The following is a 27,712-nucleotide window of genomic DNA, read 5'->3' as shown; positions in this document are numbered from 1 at the left end:
TTTAAAGTGTAGTGTAATTCTGTACAAAATTCCTATATCTAAAGATTGTAGACATAAATATACTCACCAAATATCTTCATATCCCAGATGTATCAAATCTTCTATCCTAACAAAAGAAAGTTATGTACTATATAATGATATTGTTCAGTAATTTAAAAAGACATATATAGCCTATATAACATTGATGATATTAGAATATAATGGAACTTCTTATTTTGTATATGCTGTACCATTTTAAGATGTGCCATATGTTGTAAAATTCATGTTGTAATATGAAATATCCTCCAAATGTCTTTTTCTTACATATTTCCCATCCCAGTAAATAAATTCAGGACCAATATTGCCCATGAAGAAATCTTATTTTCTGAATTGATTGAAATAAAACTTATTGAATTAATCAGTGTAAAACTGTATTATATGAAAAAATGATGGTCTAATTTATACTATATTTTGCAAAATACATTTCAAGTCTAATTTCTCACTCTGCCATGTTTCTAGAAGCTCTTGTTCTCAACAGTCTGTGAGTAAATTTGCATATGTGCATGAATACATCACACCACGTCTCATGCAAACACACACATTCACACACATGCACACACACACACACAAACACACACACACACACACACACACACACACACACACACACATTCACAAATACTTCATACAGACACATAGAAACAAGCATCACATGCCCAGACACTCATGGACACATCTCATTAACATCACTAAAGGAAAACAATTTTGTTAAAGATTTTCAGCCATTGATTTGTATCTTCTATTTCTTTCACCAAAACTTTAATAATCTGAGATTATTATATCCAAAAGCTTCATATGAATTATGAATGCATACTACATTAACAAACATGTAAAACAATTGTACAATGACACCCAAGCACTTGCAGAGATTATAGCTATTATTTTCTACATTTTCAAGATCATATTCTATGGAAAGTTGGAGTTTCATATGTTAAAACTTAAACAAAATATCTGGCATTATGCTTGTAAAGGTTTCTACCGTTTCACTGTATCTGAATCTGCACCCAATGGAACATCTTTGGGAAAAATTATGGCATATGATGATGACATAGATGAGAATGCAGAAATGGACTATACAATTGAAGATGATTCACAAACATTTGGCATCATCATTGACAATGAGACCCAGGAAGGAATAGTAATACTAAAAAAGGTACATACATTTTACTTATTTAAATTAATAAATAGTGCAATATCTGATCAAATACATGTAATTATTTAAGGTTGATGCTTGTCTTTTGCTTCACTAATATTTGAACTGGAACATAATATGTAGCATGGCTTAAATTTTAATTTATTATAATTTATTCAGATTACATGCTAATTGTTATCCCTTTTCATGTATCTTCCCATTCCATCCTTCCCTTCCTCTTCCACACTCTTCCCATCCCCTAGACCTCTGAGATAGGGAACTCGTTGAACACATGACCACAGCCTATCAGGTCTCAACTGGATAGCCTGCTTCCCATTCCTCTGTGTGCCCTCTGGGCCTGCTCACCAAAGGAAAGTGATCAAATCAGGGGACATCAGACTTCATGTCAGAGGCCTTTCTCACTCTTCCCACAACTATGGAGAATGAGCTTTATAAGGGTTTTTAAATTTTATATGTTTAAATTAAAAAGAATTTCAAATGAAGAATAATTTGAAAGAAAAGTACATCACAAACAAGAAAGTAATACCAATTTCCTAAAATATTTAAGCCATAAAAGTAAATTTTCTTTCTAATTTAAACTATATTTATTTCAAATAAGCTTATAGCTGAAGTGTAAACAAATTATAATTTTGATGCCTGATAAATGATTATAGTAAATGAATTTGCATACATTAAAATCATAACTAGATGAAAAAATTGAGACATGAAAAGGTTAATGTTTTATGTAAAACCTTGCTTTATTGGAATTATTTTTCTGACACAATGCACTTCTTTGTAGAAAGTTGATTTTGAACACCAGAGCCACTATGGAATTAGAGCTAAAGTTAGAAATCGCCATGTTGATGAAGAACTTGCACCTGCCCATCTTAATACCTCTACAACCTACATTAAAATTCAAGTAGAAGATGAGGATGAGCCTCCTATTTTCCTCTTACCATATTACATATTTGAAATTCCTGAAGAAAAGCCATATGGAACAGTTGTGGGGACAGTCTCTGCCGTTGACCCAGATCGAAGGCAATCTCCTATAAGGTAAGTGTTTATAATTATTTATATTAGCATTGTGTTAATAAGTGACTGAATAGGTTAGAATAATATATAGAACATATATATTATAGAATAATATATAGAAACATATATATGTATATAGATAGATAGATGACTTTATGTATAGAAATATTGTGACTTGGAAATGTAAAATTCAAAATGGAAATAATTGTTTAGTATAGTAGACTGGCAAATACTTCTGCTTTTTTGATTTGTGCTTAAGAAAACTGCTGAGTTAATATTTGAGAAGACATTAAATTATTTCAAAAGATATTTTAAAATAAGAAAAAATGGAAGAAAATAATCCTTTTGTGTAGAAACTACCAGTTTCTTCCATAATCAAGTGACTGTGTGTGTGTGTGTGTGTGTGTGTGTGTGTGTGTGTGTGTGTGTGTAAAAATCACCATTTGTAAGACAGGACAATATCATATACCATGGATGTGATATCAAGAAAAATAAACACGTTTTTGTTATTGTTGCCAAGACAGTTTAATCATTATTTTCAGAGCTGATGACTAAGGTTGAAAAACCAATTCATATGGTCCTACCTGGGAAACACTATTTCTCCCACTCTATGAATACTGTAGGAGCCCAAAGTTCTTTGTGTAGAGTTGAAGCCACCTGGATTTTTTCCCATCCACTTTGGTATGTCTATTGGTCTTGAACTTGTTCATCTCCTCTTTAGGAAGCCATGTTGATGAAATTTCATGGTTTTAGCTTCTGACATTATTAGCAAACACAATCACAAAATCTCCTCCCTGTTCTTCTCTTTCAATTTTTTCTGGCCCATCTTAATCAATGTTCCATCATCAGTAGGTGTGAGAGTGTTCTGTAAAAATATACATTGGGACTGGGCTCCACAGTTCTGTAACTTGCCTGGTTGTGATTTTTTTGAAAAGGTGAATGTATGTTCTAAAACATTAATCAAATTCATCATCAGTATTTTTAACCCAAATAAAAGGATAGTAGATCTAAACAGTTTGTAATATTCAAAGTTTATTTACTGAAAGAAGTAAGTGTTGCTGTGTGTCAACATTTGCCAGACTATGCAGATCTGTGTCTGTGAACCTGGGGCAGACTACTGTCTAATGTTATTGAAAACTTTACTTCATTTTCAGTGCACTTTTTTTCATAAGAGTAACAAAGATAGCAATGAACACTTTGAGAACGGAGAATCATGCCTATAAAGACATGGAAATAAATAACAGCAAGCTCATTCTATGTGTTAGCAAAGCACCCCTTCCCAGAACTTTCAGGAGAGATTAATTTAGACACATTGCCTGGCACTTACCACTGATTATACCTGGGAAAGCATGAAAGCAAGGCAGACAGACATATTCAGACACATGGTACACTGAACATAGCACTCAGGATATTCTTTAACTAGATTGGGTTCTATAGCTATTATTAATTTAACAAAAATATACATGTCATATGAATTGAAAGTAAATGTTTAACACTGGGGGTACAAAATCATGTCCATGAACAATCCTTGGAATAAATACTCCTATAGTAAAATGTCCTATGTTATTTTTCTTTGTTCCTCTCTTACAATTACTCAAAACATTGTTCACCATGCAATGGTCTTTTGGACATGTTCTGACAGTATGTTGTGTAATAAAAATTTATTTTTTAAAAATTATTATCAAAATGTTTGATTTTTTCCATTTCTTTTTTTTCCTTTTTTTAAATTAATTTATTCTTGTTACATCTAAATTGTTATCCCACCCCTTGTACCCTCCCGTTCTTCCCTCCCATGTTTCCCTTATTTCCCTCTCCTATGACTATTCCTGAGGGGAATTACTTCCTCTTGTATATGCTCATAGGGTATCAAGTCTCTTCTTGGTAACCTGCTGTCCTTCCTCTGAGTGCCACCAGGTCTCCCCCTCCAGGGGACATGGTCAAAGGTGAGGCACCAGAGTATGTGAGAAAGTCATATCCCACTCTCCACTCTACTGTGGTGAATGTTCTGACCATTGGCTAGATCTGGTTAGGGGTTTAAAGTTTTATGGCCTGTATTGTCCTTGGCTGGTGCCTTAGTTTGAGCAGGACCCCTGGGCCCAAATCTGCCTATCATAATGTTCTACTTGTAGGCTTCTAGGACCCTCTGGATCCTTCTACTTTGCTATTCTCCCATGCTTCTCTCATCTAGAGTCCCTCTATTGGGGGACTCCCCTCTGTTTCAGTTTCCTGGTAAGTGAAGGCTTTCATGGGACATGCCCCTTGGGCTAATATGCAGATATAAGTGAGTATATTCCATTTGAGTCTTTCTGATTCTGGGTTAACTCACTCATTATGATCATTTCTAGCTCAATCCATTTATCCACAAATGTCAGGTATTCCTTGTTATTAATAGCTGAATAGTATTCCATAGTGTATATGTATCACAGTTTCTTTATCCATTCTTCTACTGATGGACACTTAGCGTTAATGTCAACAATTAATAAATGGGACGTCATGAGGCTGAGAAGCTTCTGTAAGGCAGGAGACACTGTCAAGAGAACAAAGCGACAGCCTACAGACTGAGAAAAGATCTTCACCAACCCTACATCTGACAAAGGTCTAATATCCAAAATATATAAAGAACTCAAGAAATTATACACCAACAAACCAAATAACCCAATTGAGAAATGGGGCTTGGAACTAAACAGAGAATTCTCAACAGAGGAATATCAAATGGCTGAGAAACACTTAAAGAAATGCTCAACCTCCTTAATCATCAGGGAAATGCAAATCAAAACAACTCTGAGATTCCATCTTACACCCATCAGAATGGCTAATTCAAAACTTCAAGCGACACTACATGCTGGCGAGGATGTGGGGAGAGAGGAACACTCCTTCATTGCTGGTGGGAATGCAAACTAGTACAGCCACTTTGGAAATCTATCTGGTGCTATCTCAGAAAACTGGCAATAGGGCTTCCTCAAGACCCAGCTATTCCACTCCTTGGAATATACCCAGAAGATGCTCCAGCACACAACAAGAAAATTTGCTCAGCCATGTTCATAGAAGCCTTATTCATAATAGCCAGAACATGGAAACAGCCTAAGTGTCCAAAAATGTTTGATTTAAAGCTTTATAGATAAGCATATTTTCATATGTAGTAGAGCTTGTTGATTTAAATGATCCCCATGATATTGAATACAGACTAACAACATAGGACTGTACTAAGGAAATCACCTACTTCTCAAATGAAACAATAGCAGATTGGCAGTCACACATTTCATTCACAACCTAGTTGTGCTTTGGTTACATGAAACATGCCCCTTGCAATTTCATTCAACCAAGTCATTCATTAATTAAAGTTTTTTCATGATGTGAGTAGAAGAGTCATTTATTTTCATGTGTAGTACCTCAGATTAAATAAAAATCTTTTTAATTTTGTGTTTTCAAAAATATGTTTCTTAGTAGTGAAGATTATAATTCTTTTGCCGGTTCCTTTTGAATCATACAAGTATTCTACTATAACAATCCTCTATTTTATATTCAAAGTCTAGTTCTTCTTCTCATCAATTGTTGTTTCATGTTTGTTTCTTTTTTTAATGTCTTTTATGTCTTTGATGACAGGGCTTTTTATTTATCCATGGCTGTTCTGGAATTCACAGGACTGCCTCTACCTCTGTGAGTGCTGAGATTACTGGCATGTGCCACCAGGCCCAGCTTACCTATGGTTTTAAACAGTATTTATTCTTCACATAATCTTAAATGTGTGAATGTAGTTTAGGATAACAATTCTTCATGACCTTAGCTCTCTAAAGAATGAACTTAATAATTTCTCTTGGAGCTGGTATAGTCAGTGACCCATGTAGGATTGCTATAAAATAATACAATTTGGTTATTATTTTTTTCCTTTTTGCTCAGATATTATCTCACTGGAAGTAAAATGTTTGATATCAATATGAATGGAACAATATTTACAATTAACCTGCTTGATAGGGAGGTCACTGCTTGGTACAACCTGAGTGTCACAGCTACAGAAATGAGTAAGTCCTTATTACCCAAATGCAGTCTATAAATATATTTTGCAAACAATTACCTAATTTTGAAATTAGAGTCTCATATATGTTTAATTGTTGTATACATTGTACAAATCAAAATTTAAATTTTATATGTAGCTTTATAAATGGGGGATATATGATTATAAATTAGTATCTTCTTAGTGTAATTCATGCTTCCCATAACCTTAATACTAAGTTCTGAGTTTTTGTTTGTTAACAATTTTAGCTTAATGAAAAGAAAAGGTTGAGTAAAACACAAAATATAATGAATGCATGTCTTTAAATGTAAAATGTATTTGCTATATAGCAATGTGTCATTATGCATTTTGTTCATTATATACATATATTGGCAAATAAAAATAAATGGGTGTTTCATAAATTTTAGCATATATTCTCCATGTTTTTATTAAATGTTATATTTATAGGAAAACTTATGTACAACCAAAAATCATATACTTTTGAAAATACAACTATAATGGTGCTGACTATATATTGCCCACAAAATGTTTTGCAGACTACTGTCTTAAAGGTTTCTCTGTATTGCCTTGGTTGTCCTGTAATTCACTTCATACACCCGGCTAGCCTTGAACTCATGGGCATCTCTGTGCTTCTATCTCCCAAGTGCTGGGATTAAAGTCCTGTGCTACCACGTTTTAACCATAATAGGATAGATTGTGTATACATTTGTGTAATATAGATAAGTTAATATAAATGTCTCTACCTCATCCTCTTTTTATCTTGAGGTATTAGAACAAATTTTGTACATTAGTTCCAAAGCACATTGAATGTAATTCTTATTTCATTTTGATTATGTTGTAGAATATGAAGAATTACAATAGCATGCTTTGGTAACTTATACATATTAAAACCAAAAATTCATATAAAATTGTGCTCAAAAGTTGTGTTTTCAGTCAGATTTAATAATCAGCAGCCTGCAGATCTTCCTTTGTTTTTCCTTTTGTTCAGACATAGGCAAATAACGTCTTTTCAAATTATTGAAGTAGATGCAATCATACTAGTTTATGTTTGCTTGTTGCCTTTTAAATTGATAATCAATAATTTATGTGATCGATTATATTAATTAAAGCTAATAGTAATGGATATATAAAAATTGACAAATAATTATTTTTAGTTAGTCATTTAACATAGTATAGAACAGCAAAAGATTAAAATTACATATAAGAAATATCCTATCTTTCTTGTTATTTATTTTGTAGAAAATTACAAATGTTTTTGTGACTCTCTTGCCATTTATGCAGGCTCAAAGCATATGCCTGTCTTATAACTCTTTGCTTATACTTGTATGTAACATAGATTGAAGGGCCATTTTAGCATGTTTGTTCATTGTTTTTAATTGGTTCACATTATTTCCCAGTTGTAGTCCCCCTCGATCTTCTTCTCCTGATCATGCTCTCCTTTCCCCATACCCATTTCCTGTTATACTAGTCCCTAAGGGGGGAGCCCTCCTTTCCTATCATCTTAACTCAGCCTGTCAAGTCTCATCTGGACTACCAAAATTCTCTTCCTCTGTGGTCTGACAATACCACCCTCACAGAGGAAAGTGATCAATAAATAGGGACCAGCCTCCATATCAGAAGTAGCTGCTACTCCCCAGAATTATAGGTACCAGAAAGAGAGAGTGATGCCTATCTACTGCATGAGAGCAGAGGGTCTAAGTCTGGACCATGCATGGTAGTTGGTTGGTGCCTTAGTATCTGCAGCACAACCTCCAACTCAGGCCAGAATTTGGTGTCTTCACAGGTCTCCTTGTGGACTTCTTATTTCATCCAGGTTCTACTATCCCTTAATTCTTCCATAGGACTTTATGCTTTTCACCCCAAAGTTTGACTGTAAGGCTCAGTTTTGGATTAAATCTCCCACTTTCCAAGGAGCTAATGGTAGCCTCCTCTCCTGTAAATTATCTTCAAACTCTTCTGTTGTCTATTCTATTTCTCCTGAAGATTGAGAATTAAGCGTCTTCCCCATGTCCTACTGGCTATTTAGCTTCCTTTAAAATATTTTTAAATATGCATTTCTATTACTACACAAATATACAATAAACTACCTATAACAAGAAGAACTATAACACAATCAGGAATTATATAAATGTTACATTCTTAGTGTTTTGGTTATTTGCATTTGAAAGCAACTGAAGAAAATATTTTCCTATCTTGGTGCATCTAAAATACTGAATGCTCAGAAAATCAATTTTGTTACTTCTCAAGTCTCTGATGGGGTTGAAGACCGAATAGTTTAGTTCTACAATTAAGCTTAGTTGTTTAGGGGTTAACATGTATTTAGGTCTAGAGAGATTTTTTAAGTCGATAATTATGGTTATTTATGTTCTTTAGGTCTCCCTATTGTAGTGTGGTTCTCCTGTATAGTGTGACTTATATACTCTTATAAGTGAGCATACACCATTTTTGTCTTTCTGGGTCTGAGGTACCTTGCTAAGGATGATAATTTCTAGTTCCACTCATTTGCCTGCAAATTTCAAGATTTGTTTGTTTTTAATAATTGAGTAGTATTATTTTGTGAAAATGTACAATATATTATTTATCAATTCTTCAGCTGAGGATTATCAAGGATTTTTCCAGATCCTTACAATTACAAAGAAATCTGCTATGAACACAGCTGAGTAAATGTCATTCGTGTATGGTGGGGCATCATTCTGATATATGCTCAGGAGTGGAATAGCTGGGTCATGAGATGAAAACTATACCCATTGTTTGGAAAAAGGTCCAGATTGATCTCCAAAGTAGTTGTACAAGTTTGCACTCCCACAGACATGGAGGAGTGCTCCCCTTTATCCATCTTATAACCAGGAACTGCTGTCTATTAAGTTATCTTAGCCACTCTCAAATATATAAGGTAGAATATAAGAGGTGTTTTCATTTGTTTTTCCCTGATGGCTTGGAATGTTGAACATTTTTTTAAGTGTTTCTCTGCCACTTCCTATTCCTTTTTGGAGAATTTGCTGTTTAGCTCTGCACTCCATTTTAATATAGATTGTTTGATTTAGTGGTGTATAATTTCTTGAGTTCTTTCCATATTTTGAGTATTAGCTCTCAATCAAACAAAGGGTTGGTGAAGATCTTTTTCCTGTATGTTGTCACTTTGTTCTGTTGACAGTGTACTTTGCCTTACAGAAACTTTTCAGTGTTTGAAGTCCCACTTATTAATTGGTGACCTTAATCCCTGAGCTCTTGGCATTCTATTCAGGAAGATGTCTCTTCTGCCAATGATTTCAAGGCTTTTCTTTTCCTTTTTTTTTTCTTTTCTTCTAACAGATTTAGTGTGTCTGGTTTATGTTGACGTTTTTTGTCCACTATGACTTTAGTTTTTTGTAAGGTGATAAATAAGAGTATATTTGCCTTCATTTTCATTGAATTTCAGAAACTCCTTGATTTCTTTCTTTATTACTTCCCTGACCCAGGTGTCATTTAGCAGAGAGTTGTTTAGTTTCCACATAAGTGTAGGCTTTTTGTTATTTCTGTTGTTGTTGAATTGCAGCCTAAGCCCATGATGATCTGATAGGATACAAGGTATTATTTCAATCCTCTTGTGTCTGTTGAGGCTTTCTCTGTGAACTACGATGTGATCAATTTTGGAGAAGGTTCCATGGGGTGCAGAGAAGAAGGTATATTCTTTCTTGTTTGGGTGAAAGGTCCTGTAAGAAACTTGATATGCTATGAACATATACAGGGGGAGGTAATCCCCCTCAGGAACAGTCATAGGGGAGGGGAATAAGGGGAAAATGGGAGGAAGGGAAGAATGGGAGGATACAAGGGATGGTATAACCATTGAGATGTAACAAGAATAAATTAATAAAGGAGAAAAAAAACAAATGACAACACTCACCTACAGAAAAAAAATAAGAGTATATTTGCATTTTCACACAAGTAGACATCCACTTACACAGGCACTATTTGTTGAAGATACTGTCTTTTTTCCATTGTATGGCTTAGCTTTAGTCCGTAGGTGTGAGGCTTTATTTCTGGTTTTTGATTTGATTCCATTGATCCAATTGTTTCATTTATAAAAATAATTTATTCATGTTACATATGGATTGTTATCCCCATATTTGTATCTTCCCATTCCACCCTCCCTCTCTTTTACCCTATTCTCTCCCCTAGACCTGTAACAGAAGGGAACCTCCTCCTCACTAGATGATCACAACCCATGTGGCTTAATCTGGACCGCCTGCTTTCTCTTCCACTGAGTATCAACAAGGCCTCCCAACCAAGGGGAATTAGTCAAACATGGGGTACTATAGTCATGTCAGAATCAGTCCCCAGTCAGCACACTGCACTCTCCATTGGTTAGATCTGAATAGGGGTCTAGGTTTACTGAATGCACTGTCCTTGTTTGGTACAGTAGTTATGCCAGTACCATGACAATTTTATTACTGCTGCTCTTCAGTATGGTTTGAGATCAGGCATGGAGATGTCTCCAGAAGAACTTTTTTCTGTATAGGTTTCTCTTATCTATTTGTGGTTTTTTGTTTTTTCATATGAAGTTGAGAATTGTTCTTTAAAGGTCTGTTGATAATTATGCAGGCATTTTGATGGGAATCACAAGGAACCTATAGATTTCTTTTGGAGTGGTGGCCATTTTTCTTATGTTAATCCTACCAATATATGACCATGGGAGATGTTTCCATCTTCTGATATCTACTTCAATATCTTCAGGGATTCAATTTGTTTTATACAAGACTTTCTCTTGCTCAATTAGAGTTACAATGATATACTTTATGGTTTTTTTTCTCATTATTGTGAAGGGTGTTGTCCTATTTTCTTTCTAAGCCTATTTGGCTTTTGTGTAAAGGAGGAATGCTGATTTTTTAGTTGATTTTTTTTTATCCAGCCACTCTGATGGATGTTTTTTTCAGCTGTAGGAGTTACTTGGTAGTTTGAGGCCACTTATGTATACTATCATATCATCCACAAATACTGATACTTTGACTACTCCCTTTCCAATTTATATCCGTTTCATCTACTTTAGTTGACATATTGCTCTAGCTAGGACTTCAAGGAAAATATTAAAGAGATACAGAGAAAGCAGATAGCCTTGTCTATTCCATAATTTCACTGCAACTGAATTAAGCTTTTCTCTGTTTAGTATGATGTTGGCTATAAGAATGCTGTGTATATATGGCCTTTACTATGTTTATGTACGTGCCTTGTATCCCTGATCTCTCCAATATGTTTAGCATGAAAGTATGTTGTTTTTTGTCAAAATATTTTTCACCATATAGGAAGATAAAAATGTGTTTTCATTCTTTCAGTTTGTTTATATGGCAGATTACATTAATGTAGTTCAGATTTTGAACCATTCTTGTATGCTTGGCATGAATCCCACTTGGTCATGGTGAATTACAGCTTTGATGGGATCATGGATTCCGTTGGTAATTTTTAAAATTATTTTTCCATAAAATTTAATAAGAATACCACCAGGGTTCCCCTTCCAGGGGACATGGCCAAATGTGAGACACCCTGGTGGCACTCAGAGGAAGGACAGCAGGTTACCAAGAAGAGACTTGATACACTATGAACATATACAGGGGGAGGTAATCCCCCTCAGGAACAGTCATAGGGGAGGGGAATAAGGGGAAAATGGGAGGGAGGGAAGAATGGGAGGATACAAGGGATGGGATAACCATTGAGATGTAACAAGAATAAATTAATAAAAAAAGGAAAAATTTAATGAGAGAAGTTGGTCAGAAATTCTCATTACTATTTGGGATTTTCTGTGTTCCCAATACACTAGGCCTCATAGAATGAGTTTGATAATATTCCTGCTTTTTCTATTTTGTGGAATAATTTTTATAGACTTGGTATTAGCTCTCATTTGAATCTCTATTACAATTCTGCACTGAATCCTTCAGGCCCTGAGCTTCTTTACCTTGGGAGAGTCTGATGACTGCTTCTATTACCTTCAAAGTTACAGGATTACTTAATGTGTTTAGCTGATCTTGACTCAATTTTCATAAGTGGTATCTATCAAGAAACTTGTCCCTTTCCTTTAGATTTTCAAATTTTGTGGCATATAGGCTTTTTGAAATAAGATCTAGTAATGCTTTAAATTTCCTTGGTGATTACTATCCCTTGGCCTTTTAGTTCCTTTGGCTGAGGGTTTGTCTATCTTATTGACTTCTCAAAATATATGCTCTAGAGTTCTTAGACTCTTTGAATTGTTTTCTTTGTTTACAATTTATTTATTTCATCCAAGATTTGGGTGATTTCCTGGCATCTACTCATCTTTGGCGTCTTTGCTTCTTCTTGTTTTAGATCTTTAGGTGTGCTATCAGGTTTCTCATTTGGGATCTCTTCAATTTCTTTAGGAAGGTGCTTAATGATATGAACTTTCCTCTTTTCATTGTGTTCCATATGATTAGGTTTTTTGTGACTTCATTTTCATTGAATTCTAGGAATTATTTAGGTCCCTTTTCCATTTCATAACTGACACAAAAGGTCACTGAGAAGGGATTTGTTCAGTTCCCATGAGTTTGTAGGCTTTTTGTTGTCTCTTGGTTGAGTTTCAGCTTTTATTGATGTTGGTGTGATAAGATACAAGGGGTTATTTTCATCTTGTATCTGTTCAGGTTTCCTTTTTGACTAAGTATATGGTAAATTTTGGAGAAGATTCCTTAAGGTACTGAAAAGAAGCTGTCTTTCTTTTGTGTTTGGTTGAAATGTTCTTTATATATCTCTTAGGACCATTTGACTCATAATATCTTAGTTTTATTATCTCTCTATTTAGTTTCTGTTTGATGATCTGTCTATTGGTGGAAGATGGGTGTTGAAGTATCACATTATTAGTATGTGGATTTGATGTGTGATTTAAACTTTAGTGATGTTTATGAATGTGGGTGCTCCCATGTTTTGGGGATACATATTAAGGAATGAGGTGCCATTTTGTTGGAATTTCCCCTTGAGGAGTATGAAGTGTTTTTCTACATATACTTTGATTCATTTTGGTTGAAAGGTAATTTTATGTCATTTTAGAACAGCAACTAGAGTTTCCTTCTTGGGTTCTTTTGCTTGGAATACTATTTTCTAGCTCTATACTCTGAGGAATGTCTGTCTTTATTGTTGAGGTATATTTCTTGTATGCAACAGATTGATGGGTCCTGTTTTCATATCTATTCAGATTGTCTGTGTCTTTTTATGGTGGGATTGAGACCGTTATGTTAAGGCATATGAATGAATAGTTGTTAGTTTCTGGGTTTTGATAGGAAGGTCGTAGTGAAGTGTGTGTGTGTGTGTGTGTGTGTGTGTGTGTGTGTGTGTGTGTGTGTGTGCTACCTTTCTTTTGATTTTTGGTGTGTACATTACTTATTTTTTTTGTTTCACTGGTAGGAGGATTTTATTTTCTTGTCCAATCTATTTTGAGTTATTGATGATTCTTGTATATTTATGGGCAATTCTTTCTTTAGTTTGGGGATTTTTTTCTTCTATTATTTTATTGAAAATGTTTTCTGACTGTGGAGCTTAGAGTCTTCTCTTTATTTATTCTCATTATTCTTAGGTTTGGTATTTTTATACTGTCCCAGATTCCTGAATATTTTGTGACAGAATCTCTTTAGTTTTATAATTTTCTTTCACTTATGTCTTGATAACTTTAATGATATCTTCTTCTCTTGCAAAATTCTCATCAGTCGCTTGTAGTCGGTTGCTGAGATTTCTGCTGTTCTTTTCTCTTCCCCTAGTTTTCCAACTTCAGGATGGCCTTCAGTTCTCTGTGTGTGTGTGTGTGTGTGTGTGTGTGTGTGTGTGTGTGTGTGTGTGTTGCTGTTGTTTCTAAATCTGTTTATAGGTCTTTAATAGTTTTATTCATTTATTTTCTTTACTTCTCTAATTTTTTATGTGTATTTTCCTGTAATTCTTTATGGGATTATTTTCAATTTCTTTCCTCTGTTTGAATGTATTTTCCTGTATTTCTTGAGAAATTTATTTTCTGCCTTCAAAGTTTCTATAATTTTCATCACCTCAAATTGAAAATACTTTTCTTGTGCTTTGGATATTTTAGTATCATTGGAGTCTTATGGCTCTGAGTTTTGTTGCTTGTGTGTGTTCTGGTATTGGCCTCTAGTCATCTGATTTTCTCTGTTGTGAGCAAGCCTGGAGGACGCTATGATGAGATCATTCTCTGTGTCCCACATAGGCCTGGTCAGCATAGAGCAGAAAAACAGCTCCATGCACAAGGTTTCTTATTAGGCCTTCCCAGAGGCCTCCTCAGGATGGTGGACAATAGATTTTAGAGTTCATGGCTAGATCAAATTTGCTGGGTTTGCTTTATGTGTTCCAATTAGGTCAGGCAGGAGAGGAGCAGGCCAAGAGCAACCCAATCCCAAAGCTGCTTGTGTGACCCTCAGGCTTAACTAGCCTGATGGACTCTTTGTATTGTGCCAGCACCCAAATCATCACTTTACATTCTCTGCCTGTGACCCATATGGGCAAAACCAGTGAAGAGTAGGGGGAAAGAAATTAAAAAACAAAGCTGTTCAGGTATCTCACAGGCCTAATGGGCACAGCAGCTAATATGGGTTGTGGCTTGTACCCATGTCTCCTTTGCTGGTTAACTCTCAGTGTTGAAATTATTTCTACAATAACAGTGTTTGTTTCTCTTACCTTATTTCTTAACCAGGCTATCACAAAAATAATTGTGACTTTTGTAATACAAAGCTTCACAACATAATCTTGGAATGGTTTAAATCTGCGCTTAATCCTTTATAATATGTTGTCTTATCCCCAGCAAACATGCCAGTTTCACTTACACTTTCTAGCTTTGCTTAGCTACAACACCTTCCTCCTGATCTTCCTTGTACCATTACCCATGCTGAATTCCCTGCCTGAATCTCCTACTTCCTCTATTATCTCTTCCTCCCCTGGTTGGCAGGAAGTCTCCCCTATATTCTCCCCCATTCATAAAATGGCCATAAAATGCTTTATTGACATATCAGGGGGATAATTGAGGAGCAAAGATTGTACAATGTTTAGACAGTAAATTCTCAGAACAAAGCTTGCAACCAGACATAGAAGATATAGAAATCAGCAGTTATACTTCACAATAATTTTGTGCCTCCACCTCTGTGTTGCAGATGGGACAGGCCAGAGAAGAGCAGAAAGAAAGATATCCAAGCCAAAAGATTCTCAGGTATCCCCAGGAACTCTTCTGCTGTTTAGCTGGCTGTGTCATCTTTGGGCCAGTCATATGGGGAGGAGGCACAGAGAGAGGAAAGCCTAAAGCTGCTCAGGTTTTATACAGTCTTCCTTAGGATGGCAGCTAATGTGGGTTGTGGTGCACACCCAGCTAACCTTTCCTGGTTAGCTTTATGTGTCTCAGATGGGCCAGGCCAGAAACAGTTTGTTCATTTTTAAACAATATATAAAATTATTTATTGGAACAAGACAGGTGAACTTGGTCCTGGATTATTATTATTTTTCTAATTAAATGGTAATTGATGGCAGGAGTACTATTTTTATTATTTGTAGGAAACAGGGAATTGCCAAGATTTTCCATGTCAGAAAACCCAAAAATTATTATACAATGCACCACATCTCTTATGCATTCTGGGTTTCTGAGAATGAATTATTAAGCAACTCTGCAAGCCTACTGTGAAAAATAAATCAAGTCTATTAAGGAGAAAAGCAGAAAGAAAATAAAAAAATATTTCTCTGTGAAATAACAGTCAGGTATTAAAGATTGTAATTTGTCAAAGATATAGAAATGAGTCACTTCAAGTATTAGTCATACATGAGGGGGAATAAATAAATAATTTATTTAATTAAGGAACATTATAAATAATTTTTAGAATCCATGAGCTGTACAACTTTGTTTTATATTTATATATTTGGGAAATGTATAGATCTATGTGTGTGAGCATACACAAAAATACATTGGTAAATTTTTGGAAGTAAAATGATAATTTGGGGGAGTTGAATCTCTCTTTCTAGTATTTGGGTTCCAAGGAGAGAAGTCAAGCTTCAGATGTAATGGCATGCCTATTTGTCTACTGAGGAATGTCATTGGCCCTTCTCTCAGTATTTGTAGTCACAAACTACTTTAATCTTTATAGATTTAAAAAAATGAGACTAATGAAAACACATATGACTTTAAATAGTCCAAGATTATTTAATTATATAATGCTTTTGTTCTAAGGAATGTTGACAATAAAACAAAAACTTTAGTAAAATTGCCCTTTTCTTGCTTTTATTTTTTAAGGACTTAACGAAGGTAAAAATAAATTTTAGTACTGTAAGTAGAACCAAAACATCAACATTAATCTTTAGTTAGCAAGACAGCCAATTTTTATTCAATGATTATTTTAAAATTTACAACTTTATATAGTTCTGTTAGAAAGAATAATTTTTACTTTGCAATAAAGTAGCAATAAAGTAATATTTCATTACCAAAACAACATGAGCAATGAAACTTTTTTCAACTCCTAACACTTACCTACAATCTTTAACTGAGCAAAAACATCGGGGTAAAAAATTAAACAGTACCAAACCAAATATTCAAATTAAAAATCGGGTGCAGAGTTAAACAGAGAATTACCAATAAAGGAATATCGAATGGTGAGAAACACTAAAAGGAATGCTTAATGTTATTAGTCATCATGGAAATGCAAATAAAATGACTCTGGGACTCCATCTTACACTTATCAGAATGGCTAAGTTCAAAAACTCAAGTGCCAGCAAATGCTGTAGATGATGCAGAGAAAGGGGAACACTCCTCTATTTCTGGTGGGAATGCACACTTGTATAATCACTTTGGATATCGATCTGACATTTTCTCAGAAAATTGGAAATAGTGTTACTCCTTGGCATAGACCCAAAATATGCTTTACAATATTAGTTCATTTAAAAAATAGAATAGTATTCACCTATTAAAAGCAAGGAAGGCTTGAAATTTTTGGTTAAATGGATACAGGTTCAATTATCCTGATTGAGGAAAAGCAGACCCAGAAAGACATGCATCGTATACACTCATATATAAGTGGAAATTTTCCCAACATATATGTCCTCTGAGAGACTATACCCAGTAGAGGATAAGGACAGACTCAGGGACTCATAGCCAGACTCTTGGTGAAGAGCTGCAAGTTGTATGGCAGAGATGAGGATGAAAGAACGGGGTGGAGGGTTCTACACAAGGAGATTATCAAGGCTGACAGAGCTTTAACTGAAGGCCTGTACAAACTAATGTTCCAACCAAGGACACTGCAGGCAGAGAACCTAGACCCCCTGTTCAGATGTAGCCAATGTACAGCTCATTCTCTACATCCAGAACAGGGGAGGAGAATGTGTGGCTGCTTCTGAGAGGAACTCTCATGCCTGAAATTTGGTCACTGCCTATTGGTGGAAAAGCCCTGCTGGATTGCAGAGGAAGGGAATGCAGGCTACCCAGATGAGAACTGATATGTTGTGGTTAGATAGTTGGGAGGAGAGCCCCACCAGTAAGAGGTCTGGGGAGTGGAATAAGGTGAAAGAAGGAAGGAGGCTGTGAACAGGAAGACTAGAGCAAGGGTATAGCAATTGAGATGTAATATACATAAATTATTAAAAAATAGATTTAATCACTCTATATATTTTACATGTGTATGTTCACATGTGTGAATATGCACACACACTATTCAGTCAGTAGTACTGAGTTAGTTCATGTCTTATGCAGTATTCCATATACTTATGCAAGAGAAAATATTCAATAGTGTATACCTCATAGAAACATATCTAAATGATGACCATGACAAATGTAGGAATTATTTGAAATACCCCAGGAAAAATATTTTACCCATAGGAATGGAGATAACTTAGCAGCATTGGAACTCCAATATGGCAGTAACAATTACAAACTGTGTCTGATCAGCAGGACAGTAGTGACTTTACAATGACCTAATGACCAAACTGAGTGCGGCAAAGCACCAGCATTGGTATTTCCTAGGTGATAAAGGTCTATGTTTTGTGGAGTACTTGTGGATCCAGACTTGGGCTGCACAGCTAATCCACAGAAAATTCTTTGGGTATCTGCAGGCCTGTGCTTAGTCTCCAAAGTTTGCCACTCTCTGCATGCACAGTGCACCTGCCCTCTATATCTCAAATTAAACTCTGGGCTACAAAACACCAGTGTCTGTTTTTTCTATCACAGAGAAGATTACAGGATCTGAAACCTCAGGTCATCCAGCCAATAGACCTACATTTCCCAGGCCTTTAAGGGAGCAAGGGCTCCAAAGTCTAGCCATATGCCAGCCAGCAACACATAGCACCTTCACTGTATGTCTCAGGCTAAACAGTGGGATACAAAACACAAGTATCTAAGTCTCCATGCTGAAAGCAGACACCATATTAAGGAATATAGGTGGTTCTAAACTCAAGTCACATTGCTGGCTCACTAAAAGTTCCAGAGACTGACCTAAGGTCACATGGATTGTCCACTGACAGTTTTCAGGACTGACTTCAGGTCACTCATTTGGTTCCGTAAAAGTTCCAAGGTCTTTACTCAGATCACTGTACTGGTCAAATAAGGGCTCCCATATCTGACCTCAGGTCACCTGCCTGATGCACTTGAAGGGTTCCCTGAACACCACAGGTGAGGGGTCTTAACCTATAACCTCTCACCTATGGGTTGCTCTCAACAGAAAGTAAAGGATACCAGAAACAATAACCCAATTACAGAGAAATCAATATAGCTAAAGGACAGTGTAAAAACATAAAAAAGCCACAATAATATGGATCTTTCATAACCCAGTTATTCCAAAGCAATCAGGCTCAAAAATCTAACACAAGTGAAACCCATGAAAATGAACTCAAGTTTTTCCTCATGAAGATGATAATATCTATCTTTATAGGTGAGATGTGTTTCTTGAATGCAGAAGAATGTTGGATCTTATTTATGCATCTATTCGGTTAGTCTGTTTCATTTTATTGGAGAATTGAGACCAATGATGTTGAGATATTAATGGCCAGTGACTGTTAAGAGCCTTAATTATGATGTTGCTTCCAGTAGAACTTTTGTGTGCTTGTGTTTTTGCGATGGTGTAGTTATCTAGTTTCTGTGGAGATACTCAGAGGAAGGATAGCAAGCTACCAAGAAGGGACTAGATACCCTATGAGCATAGAGGGAGAGGAGGTTCCTCTCAGTCACAGTCATAGGGGAGAGGAGTAACGGGAAAAGGGAGGAATGGGAAGATACAAGGAATGGGATAACAACTGAGATGTAATATCAATAAATTGATAAAATATATTAAAAAAGACAATAATGGAAGAAATTTTAAAAATCCATACACAAATAAAGAAAGATACAGCTAAACCAGCTGAGGCCCTTAGAATGGCCATTACAAGGCCTTTTGAGTGGAAATGAAGAAATTTATAAAAATGCAATCAGTCAGGTGAACAAAATCAATAAAGTGGCTTAAGACCTAATGATGAAAATGAAAACAATAATAAAAACACAAATGGAGGAAGGTCTGAAAAGAAAGATCCTACAGAAGGAAACAGAACTGCAGAGGTGTTCATCACTAAGAGAACAAAAGAGATAGAGAAAAGAATTTCAGGTGTAAAAGATACAATGAAAGAATGTGATGTAACCATTACAGAAAATGTTAAATCTAAAAAATTCCTGACACAAAACATCCAAGAAATCAAGGATAATATGAAAAGACAAAACCTAAGGATAAGAGAAATTGAGGAAAGAGAAGAAGCCAGGTCCAAACACAGAAAAATTTTTCAAAAAATTGAAGAAGAATTTTTTTTCAATTTAAGAAAAGAGATGCAGGAGATCTACAAAATACCAAAGAGAATTGACCAGAAAAGAAACTCTGCCCCTAATATAATACAACAATAAATGTACAGAACAAAGAAAAATATTAAAAATGGCAAGGGAAAAAAGCCAAGTAATATACATGCAAACCAATCAAAATTATCCCCAAATTTTCAGAGAGACCATAAAAGACACAATGGCATGAACAGATGTCTTACAAACCCTAAAACACCACAGATGCCTGTCCATACTATTTAACCAGCAAAACTTTCAGTAAACCTAGGTGGTAAAACAAAATAATCCACAACTGAAACAAATTTAAACCATAGCTCTCCACAAATCCAGCACTACAGAAGATCCTAGAAGGAAAACTCCATCCCAAATTTTCTAAATACATACATGAAACATATAACTTCACTTCAGCAAAACAAATATTATTAAAGCACACAAACATACTACCACAATAAAAATCAAAATTAAAGAAACTAACAATCACAAATCATAAATCTCTCTCAACATCAATGAGTCAACTCTAACAAAGAGACACAGACCAACTAAATGAATGTGTAAACAGGATCCAGCATTCTGCTGCATATAAGAAACAAACCTCAGCCAGAAAAATAGACATTACCTGAGAATAAAAGGCAGTAAAGAGGACTTTTTAGCAAATGAATACCAGAAGCAAGCTGGAGTAACCATCCTAATATCTAATAAATATATTTTCAGTAAAAATTAATCAAAAATGATGAGGGTTGCACTTCATACTCATAAAAGGAAAACTCAATCAAGATGACAGCAAAATTATGAACATCTATGCTCCAAGAGATGGTTCTTTGACAATATCAACAAGATGACAAAATGTTAGCCAAACTAACTAATAAGCAGAGGAAGAATATTCAAATCAACAAAATAAAAAATGATAAGGGAGACATAATGACAGACAATGAAAACATCCAAAGAATCAGTAGGTCTTAATTCGAAAGCCTATATACCACAAAATTTGAAAGTCTAAATGAAACAGACAATTTTCTTGATAGCTACCAATCACCAAAATTAAATAACTTAATGTAAGCCAAGTAAGTCGTCCTATATCTCCTAAGAATATAGAAGATGCCAACCAAATAATTCAAGGCAAATGGATTGTCTGCAGAATTCTACCAGATGTTCAAATAAGAGTACCAATTCTCCTCAAACTATTTCACAAAATAAAAACAGAAGGGACATTACCCAATTCATTCTATGATGCCACAGTCACCTTAACACCTAAACCATAGGAAGACTCAAAAAAAATAAGAAAGAAAGAGAAGAAAAGAAAAATTCAGACCAATTTATCTTATACCATTGAGGTAAAAACACTCAATAAAATATTTGTAAACTGAGTATAAGAATATATAAAAATATCATTCACCATGACTAAGTGCACTTCATTATAGGCATCCTGGGGTTGTTAAATATATGGAAATCCATCACTATAATCCATTATATGAACAAATTGAGAGAAAAAATATGATTATCATCTTTTTAACAATTATTTAATTCTTTTTATATATACACATATATTGTTACTACACATGCACATATATATGCATATATACTTATATACACATATATATGTATATATGTACAGTAAGAAAAACATAAAAAAAAAGAATTATGTAAATGTAACATTCAAATATTATTTCTAGCATGATCATCTTCTTAGGTACTAAGAAGTGTATGACAAAATCCAACACACATTCATGTTTAAAGTCTTAGAGAAATCAGCAATATAAGTCACATACTCAAAAATAATAAAGAAAATATACAGAAAACCTACAACAAACATCAATCTAAATTAAGAGAAATTTAAATCAATTCCAATGAAGTCATGGACAAGACAAGGCTGCCCATTCTCACTATCTCTCTACTATAGTACTTACAGTCCTAGTTAGAGCAATAATACAACTAAAGAAACTCAAGGAGATACAAAGTAGAAAGGAAGAAGTCTATTATCATTACTTGTGGATGATATAATAGTATTCCCATGTGCTTCCAAAAACTTTATTAAATAAATCCTACAACTGATACACACCTTCAGCAAAGAGGCTGGACATAAAATCAAGTAAAAAGAAAATCAGAATGCCTCCAGTATGAAAAAAAGAGCAATGGGATAAGAAAGAAATTATGGAAACTACACATCACAATATTCAAAATAATATAAAGTATCTTGGTGTTACTCTAGTAAGCAAATGAAAGATTTTTATGAAAAAGAGTTTCTGAAGAAAGAAATTGAAGAAGACATCAGAAGATGGAAAATCTCCCATGCTGTGGGTCAAGAGGATAAACGGTAAAAATGGCCATCTTACCAAAAGCAATCTATAGATTAAATGTAACTTCCAAACAAAATGCCTACACAATTCTTTACAGACCTCAAAAGAACAAATCTCAACTTCATATTAAAAAAGAAAAAAAAAACAAGGATAGCTACATAAATCATGTACAATAAAGATCTTCTGTAGAAATCTACATCCCTGATATTAAGTTGTACTCTAGAGCACCAGTAATAAGAAAATAGAAAGTAGTCGAATAGAAATAGGCTGGTTTAACAAGGGAATCAAATTGAAGATTCTTAAAATACCCACACACTTATGGATACTTGATTTTTGAAAAAGAAGCCAAATCCATCTAATGCAAAAAGATAGCATCTTCATCAAATGGTGTTTGCCTAACTGGATGTCTAAATATAGAAAATGCTAATAGATGCATGGTAATCACCCTGCACAAAAGTAAAATCCATGTGGATTAAAGACTTCAACCTAGCCGGGCTTGGTGGCACATGCATTTAATCCCAGCATATGGCAGGCAGAGGCAGGGGAATCTCTATGAGTTTGAGCCGAGCCTGGTCTACAAAGTGAGTCCAAGATACACAGAGAAACACTGTCTTGAAAAACAAACAAACAAACAAACAACAAATTAAACCTAAAACCAGACTCACAAAATCTGTTAGAAGAAAAATTGAGAAAAGCCTTGAACTCATTGCACAGGAGACAACTTCCTGAAGAGAACACCAATAGCTCAGGCTCTAAGATCAACCCTTAATAAATGGGACCTTATGAAACTGAAACACTTCTGTAAGGCAAAGAATACTCTCAATAGAACAAATCAACAGTCCATAGACTGCGAAAAGATAATAACCAAACCTTCATATATAAAGGGGTAGTATCCAAAATATATAAAGAACTTAAGAAAGTAAACACAAATAATCCAATTAAAATGGGGTACACAGATACAAGTGAATTCTCAACAAAGGAACTTTGAATGGCGGGAAACACTTAAAGAAATGCTCATCATCCTTACTTATCAGGGTAATTCAAAGCAAAATGACTCTGAGACTACATTTTAAAATGATCAGAATGGCTAAAGTAAAAAACTTAATTGACAGCACGTGCTGCCAAGGATGTGGAGAAAAAGGAATACTTCTTCATTGCTGGTGGGAGTACAAACTTCTACAATCACTTTGGAAATCAATCTGAGTGTGTTCCTGGAAAATTTGGAAAAGTACTATTCCAAGATCCATCTATACCACTTCTTGATATATACCAGAATAATGCCCTTTTGTACAACACAGACATTTGCTGCATTATATTCACTGTAGATTTATTCATAATAGTAAGAATCCGAAAACAACTTACATGTGCCTCAATGGATAATGAATAAAGAAATTGTGATACAGTTACACAATGGAATACTATTCATCTATTAAAAACATGGAAATCTTGAAATGTTCAGGCAAATTGATAGAACTAGAAATGATCATCCTTAGTGATGCAACTCAGATGCAGAAAGACATGCATTGTTTACACTCACTTCCAAGTGGATAGTAGCCCAACAAAGGTGTCATCTGAGATACTTGACCCAGCGAGGGAAAATCACAGATTCTAGGCCTTGCAGCAGGATTCTGGACAAAGTCTGACAGTAGTATGGAAAGTGGAAGGGAAGGAAGGCCTGAGAGCATGCAGGAGCCCAAAAATGACACTATCAGTTGGGGAAGATATGGACCCAGGGGTGACTGCAACAAACTGGTGCACCAACCAAGAACAATGCATGCAGTGAACCTAGACCTCTGTTCAGATATATTCAATGGACAGCTCATTCTATGTGGTTTTGAGGGGAGCACGAACTCTGACATGAACTCTGGTGCTCCTGATTTGATCACCTCCCATTTTGTGGGAAGCCCTGTGGGCACACAGAGGAAAGGGATAAAAGCTATATTGATGGGACCTGATAGACTGTAGACATATGGTGGGGAATAGGGCTGCTTCTATAAAATGTATAGGGCAGAAGTAGGGAGGGTGGGAATAGGAAGATATAAGCAAGGGTATAACAACTGGGTGTAATGTGAATAAATTATAATAAATTTTTAACTTTTATTTATTTATTTATTTTTACATATACATTAATATTATTGCACATATATACATTAAACTACCTACCGCAAGAAAATCCATGACACAATCAGAAATGATATAAATATTACATTCTTAGTGTTTTGGCCTTAAAGAAAATTTATTTCCCATCTTACTTCTCTAAAATTCTGATTGTAAATCAACCTCTATCACATCTTGTTATTATCTACTTAAAACATCTATCTATACCTAAAAACATCTTAACCCCTAAACAACTGAGCTTCATTGTAAAACTAAGCTACCTGGTCTACAACTCTTTCAGAGACTTAAGAAGGAATAAATTTGATTACCTGAGTATGCTGGGAGTGCATGCTAGTAGCTTTCAAAATGAGAAAATGGGCGAGAAGACTGAAGAAGATGCTTCAACATAATTATAATAAAAATTTTAAGAAGATTTAGCAGTAGTGATCACTGGCTAGTCTTCCAAGAGACTTGGGTTTAAATACCAGTACCTATACGGCAACTCACAACCCTCTGTAAATACAACAACAAGAGTTTTGATTCCTCTTTTGCCCTTTGTAGACTAAGCATAAAAGTGGTATACTCTTACTTGAAGGCAAAATACAGATATAAAATAAGATGAAAAATATTTTTGCCATTTCTCAATTGTAGTTAAACACATTTTTTTAAAAAATGAAATACCTCTTTGGAAGATGGCTACTAGCTTTTGTTATACTTACAGATCATGTTTCCTTTGTTTTCGTTTTTGTTTTTAAATGGAGTCTTACAAAGAACTAGATATCTCTAAATGATAGTCAAAACATTTCTACATAAATATTTTTAAACCTATACCATTTCATAAGTATTAAACATAGAGACTCTAAAATATATGGTCCCATATTTAAATAACAAGAGAAAGGTGAATCATAATTATATCTAATCACAAACTCGAACCAAATTATCTTAATCCCATTTCATGAGGCACATTATTAACAGTAAATATAAGCATTATTTTATCTAATATTTTTGATTAAGGAAACTAATATTAACAACATGTTATTGATTTTATTTTCTATGCTGAAATTATAAGTGCAAAGACATTTTAATGATTAGCTCAAATAAAGCATGAGAGTTGTTTGTGTTGTATAGCTCTGTTAAAATTAAATAATAATTCCTTAGCATGTATGCTTATATACTAATCCCTCTGTAGATGCTTTGCCATTCATATTCATGTGTCATTGATTAGCCATATTATATTGATATAACAAAGTTTAAATAAATATTTACAATATCAATTATATTTCAAAAAACATAGCTTTAACAAAAGGTCATCTTGAAATATTTATAAATTGTTATGACAACCCTAAAGCATAAAGTATTAATGTTGTATTGATAAGTTCATATCATAATACAAATAAAAAAACAAAAGCTTCAAAAAGTTTAAGACTTGAAAACAATTTAAGTATAAAGGAATTAAAGAAAAACAAAAGACAAAAAATCTAATATATGAGACATTTATTCCTACAATCACAGCCTTTTAGAGATTGAAGTTAAGAGTTCCCTATGTGTCCAACGTGGGTGAATTCTACTGAAAATTAAAGTCAAAAGTGGTAGAGAGTAAGAACCTAACTCCAACATTCAAATCATTCTATCATTCCTTCAAGCCATCATATGATTTAGTATTTTTAAATGTAAAATTTTGAAACCAATTTCACAAAATATATTATAGCAATATTGAATATAATAAATTGAGCAGTATGCATATTCTAATTTTCTCAATCTAAACATAATGTGTACTCTATATTTTTATTGCCAAATAATCATTAAAAATAAAAGTACAAAGAATATCTTTGAAGTGTCAACATTTTAAAAAGCAAACAATATAAACTGACTGCCTTAATTGTATAAATGATTTAATTGTATACATACATGAAGGTTTCAAGGTAAGTGAATATTAATGTTATCTGGGTAGAAAGATGAAATTCATGCTATTATGTTTCTGATGCTTTATGGCCATATTGCTCACAATCAAAAATAATTTTGTTAAAGAGGATTTTGATATTTTATATTTTCTCATATTTTTATCTTTAGGCTTATAGGGTACAGGAAGATAAATTTAAAAATCATATAATTGTATAAGTAATTTTAACATTTACATATTTTTACAACTGAAATAACTTTAATCAACTCAGTAATTCCACTTTAGATATTTTAGGTGTGGCTTGTGTCGGGGTAGCATTTCCTTCCAATCATGATATTAATATTGGCTTGAAAAGTAATTAAGTTTGACAACTTAACCATTAAGAAAAATACACGTAAGTCTTCTGAAATGCAAACAAGGCCTCTCTAATGGGCATGCTTCCTCAAACATCTGAATAGCTCATGAAAAAAATCACTATCCAGATTACAGAAGCAAAAATTCTGTTTCACTTTTTTTTCCCACAAAATCCATTCACCATTCTACTTTCTTTTCTGAAAAGCTTCTCTTCTCACATCACAGATCTCTAAGCTATTAACTTCAGTGTGATTTCTCCATTTTTTCCTATAGACTGGAGAAAAGAAATAAATGAATGAATGAATGAATGAACGAACGAATGAAAATCTAGAGACTAGCATAAAGGTTATCATCTGAACTAACACAGCTCCCAAATTGACTGAGACACTGAGTATATCACCCATTCCATGAGAGGTCTCCTGTTTAGGAACTGATGACAAATATATTATATAATGAACTATCCAGGTGTGTGTGTGTGTGTGTGTGTGTGTGTGTGTGTGTGTGTGTGTGTGCGCGCGCGCATGCTTTAATTTAGTAACAGTTTGTTGATTTTTTTCTGTTATTAATACGTCTGTTTGTTTTCTTCGCTTTTCTTTTTGGTGTAGTTTTGTTCTGTTTTCTTGATATCGGGGAGAATTTTGTAGTATTGTGTTTTTGTCAAAATTACTTTAAAATAGCAAACAAAAAAAGGAAACATACAAAGTAGGAAAATGTGAATGTGTCAGGAACTTTTCTATTCAGAATTTGTCTAACATTAATCTCTGATGCAATTATTAAACAAAGCACTTTGAATCCAAATTCCATATTGCAGTTTTTATTCTTCCGGAAGCATGGATCATAGCAGTAGGGAAAAGATGAGTTAATGAATTATTGAAGCTAGCTCCTGCATGAGCTAACAACAGCTGCTTACACAGAAATGCTTAATTTCTTTCATTCACTTCTTTATCAAGAAGTATATATAGCATCCTCAAAGCATTTAGGGAATATGCTCTGGAAAGAATAGGGATAAAGATGGCATAAGTGCCTTCTGCATAAAACTTTCAGTGATCTACTT

General features: G+C 34.3%; 1 protein-coding gene across 6 annotated transcripts in view; it reads left to right on the top strand.

The window, feature by feature from the left end:
* CDH19 (cadherin 19) overlaps positions 1-27,712 on the top strand; it is an 83,564-nt gene that overhangs the window by 37,617 nt on the left and 18,235 nt on the right. For all 6 annotated transcript variants that reach the window (XM_084779973.1, XM_084779972.1, XM_084779971.1 and 3 more), the window contains 3 exons: positions 1,011-1,192; positions 1,971-2,224; positions 6,101-6,222. In XM_084779973.1, the coding sequence (XP_084636099.1) occupies positions 1,011-1,192; positions 1,971-2,224; positions 6,101-6,222 (558 nt within the window). The remainder of the gene's footprint in view (positions 1-1,010; positions 1,193-1,970; positions 2,225-6,100; positions 6,223-27,712) is intronic.

This window comes from Acomys minous, assembly GCF_964271855.1.
Source record: "Acomys minous genome assembly, chromosome: 1".
Classification (NCBI taxonomy): domain Eukaryota; kingdom Metazoa; phylum Chordata; class Mammalia; order Rodentia; family Muridae; genus Acomys; species Acomys minous.
Note: the sequence above shows the minus strand (reverse complement) of the source record. Positions and strands in the feature narration are given on the sequence as shown.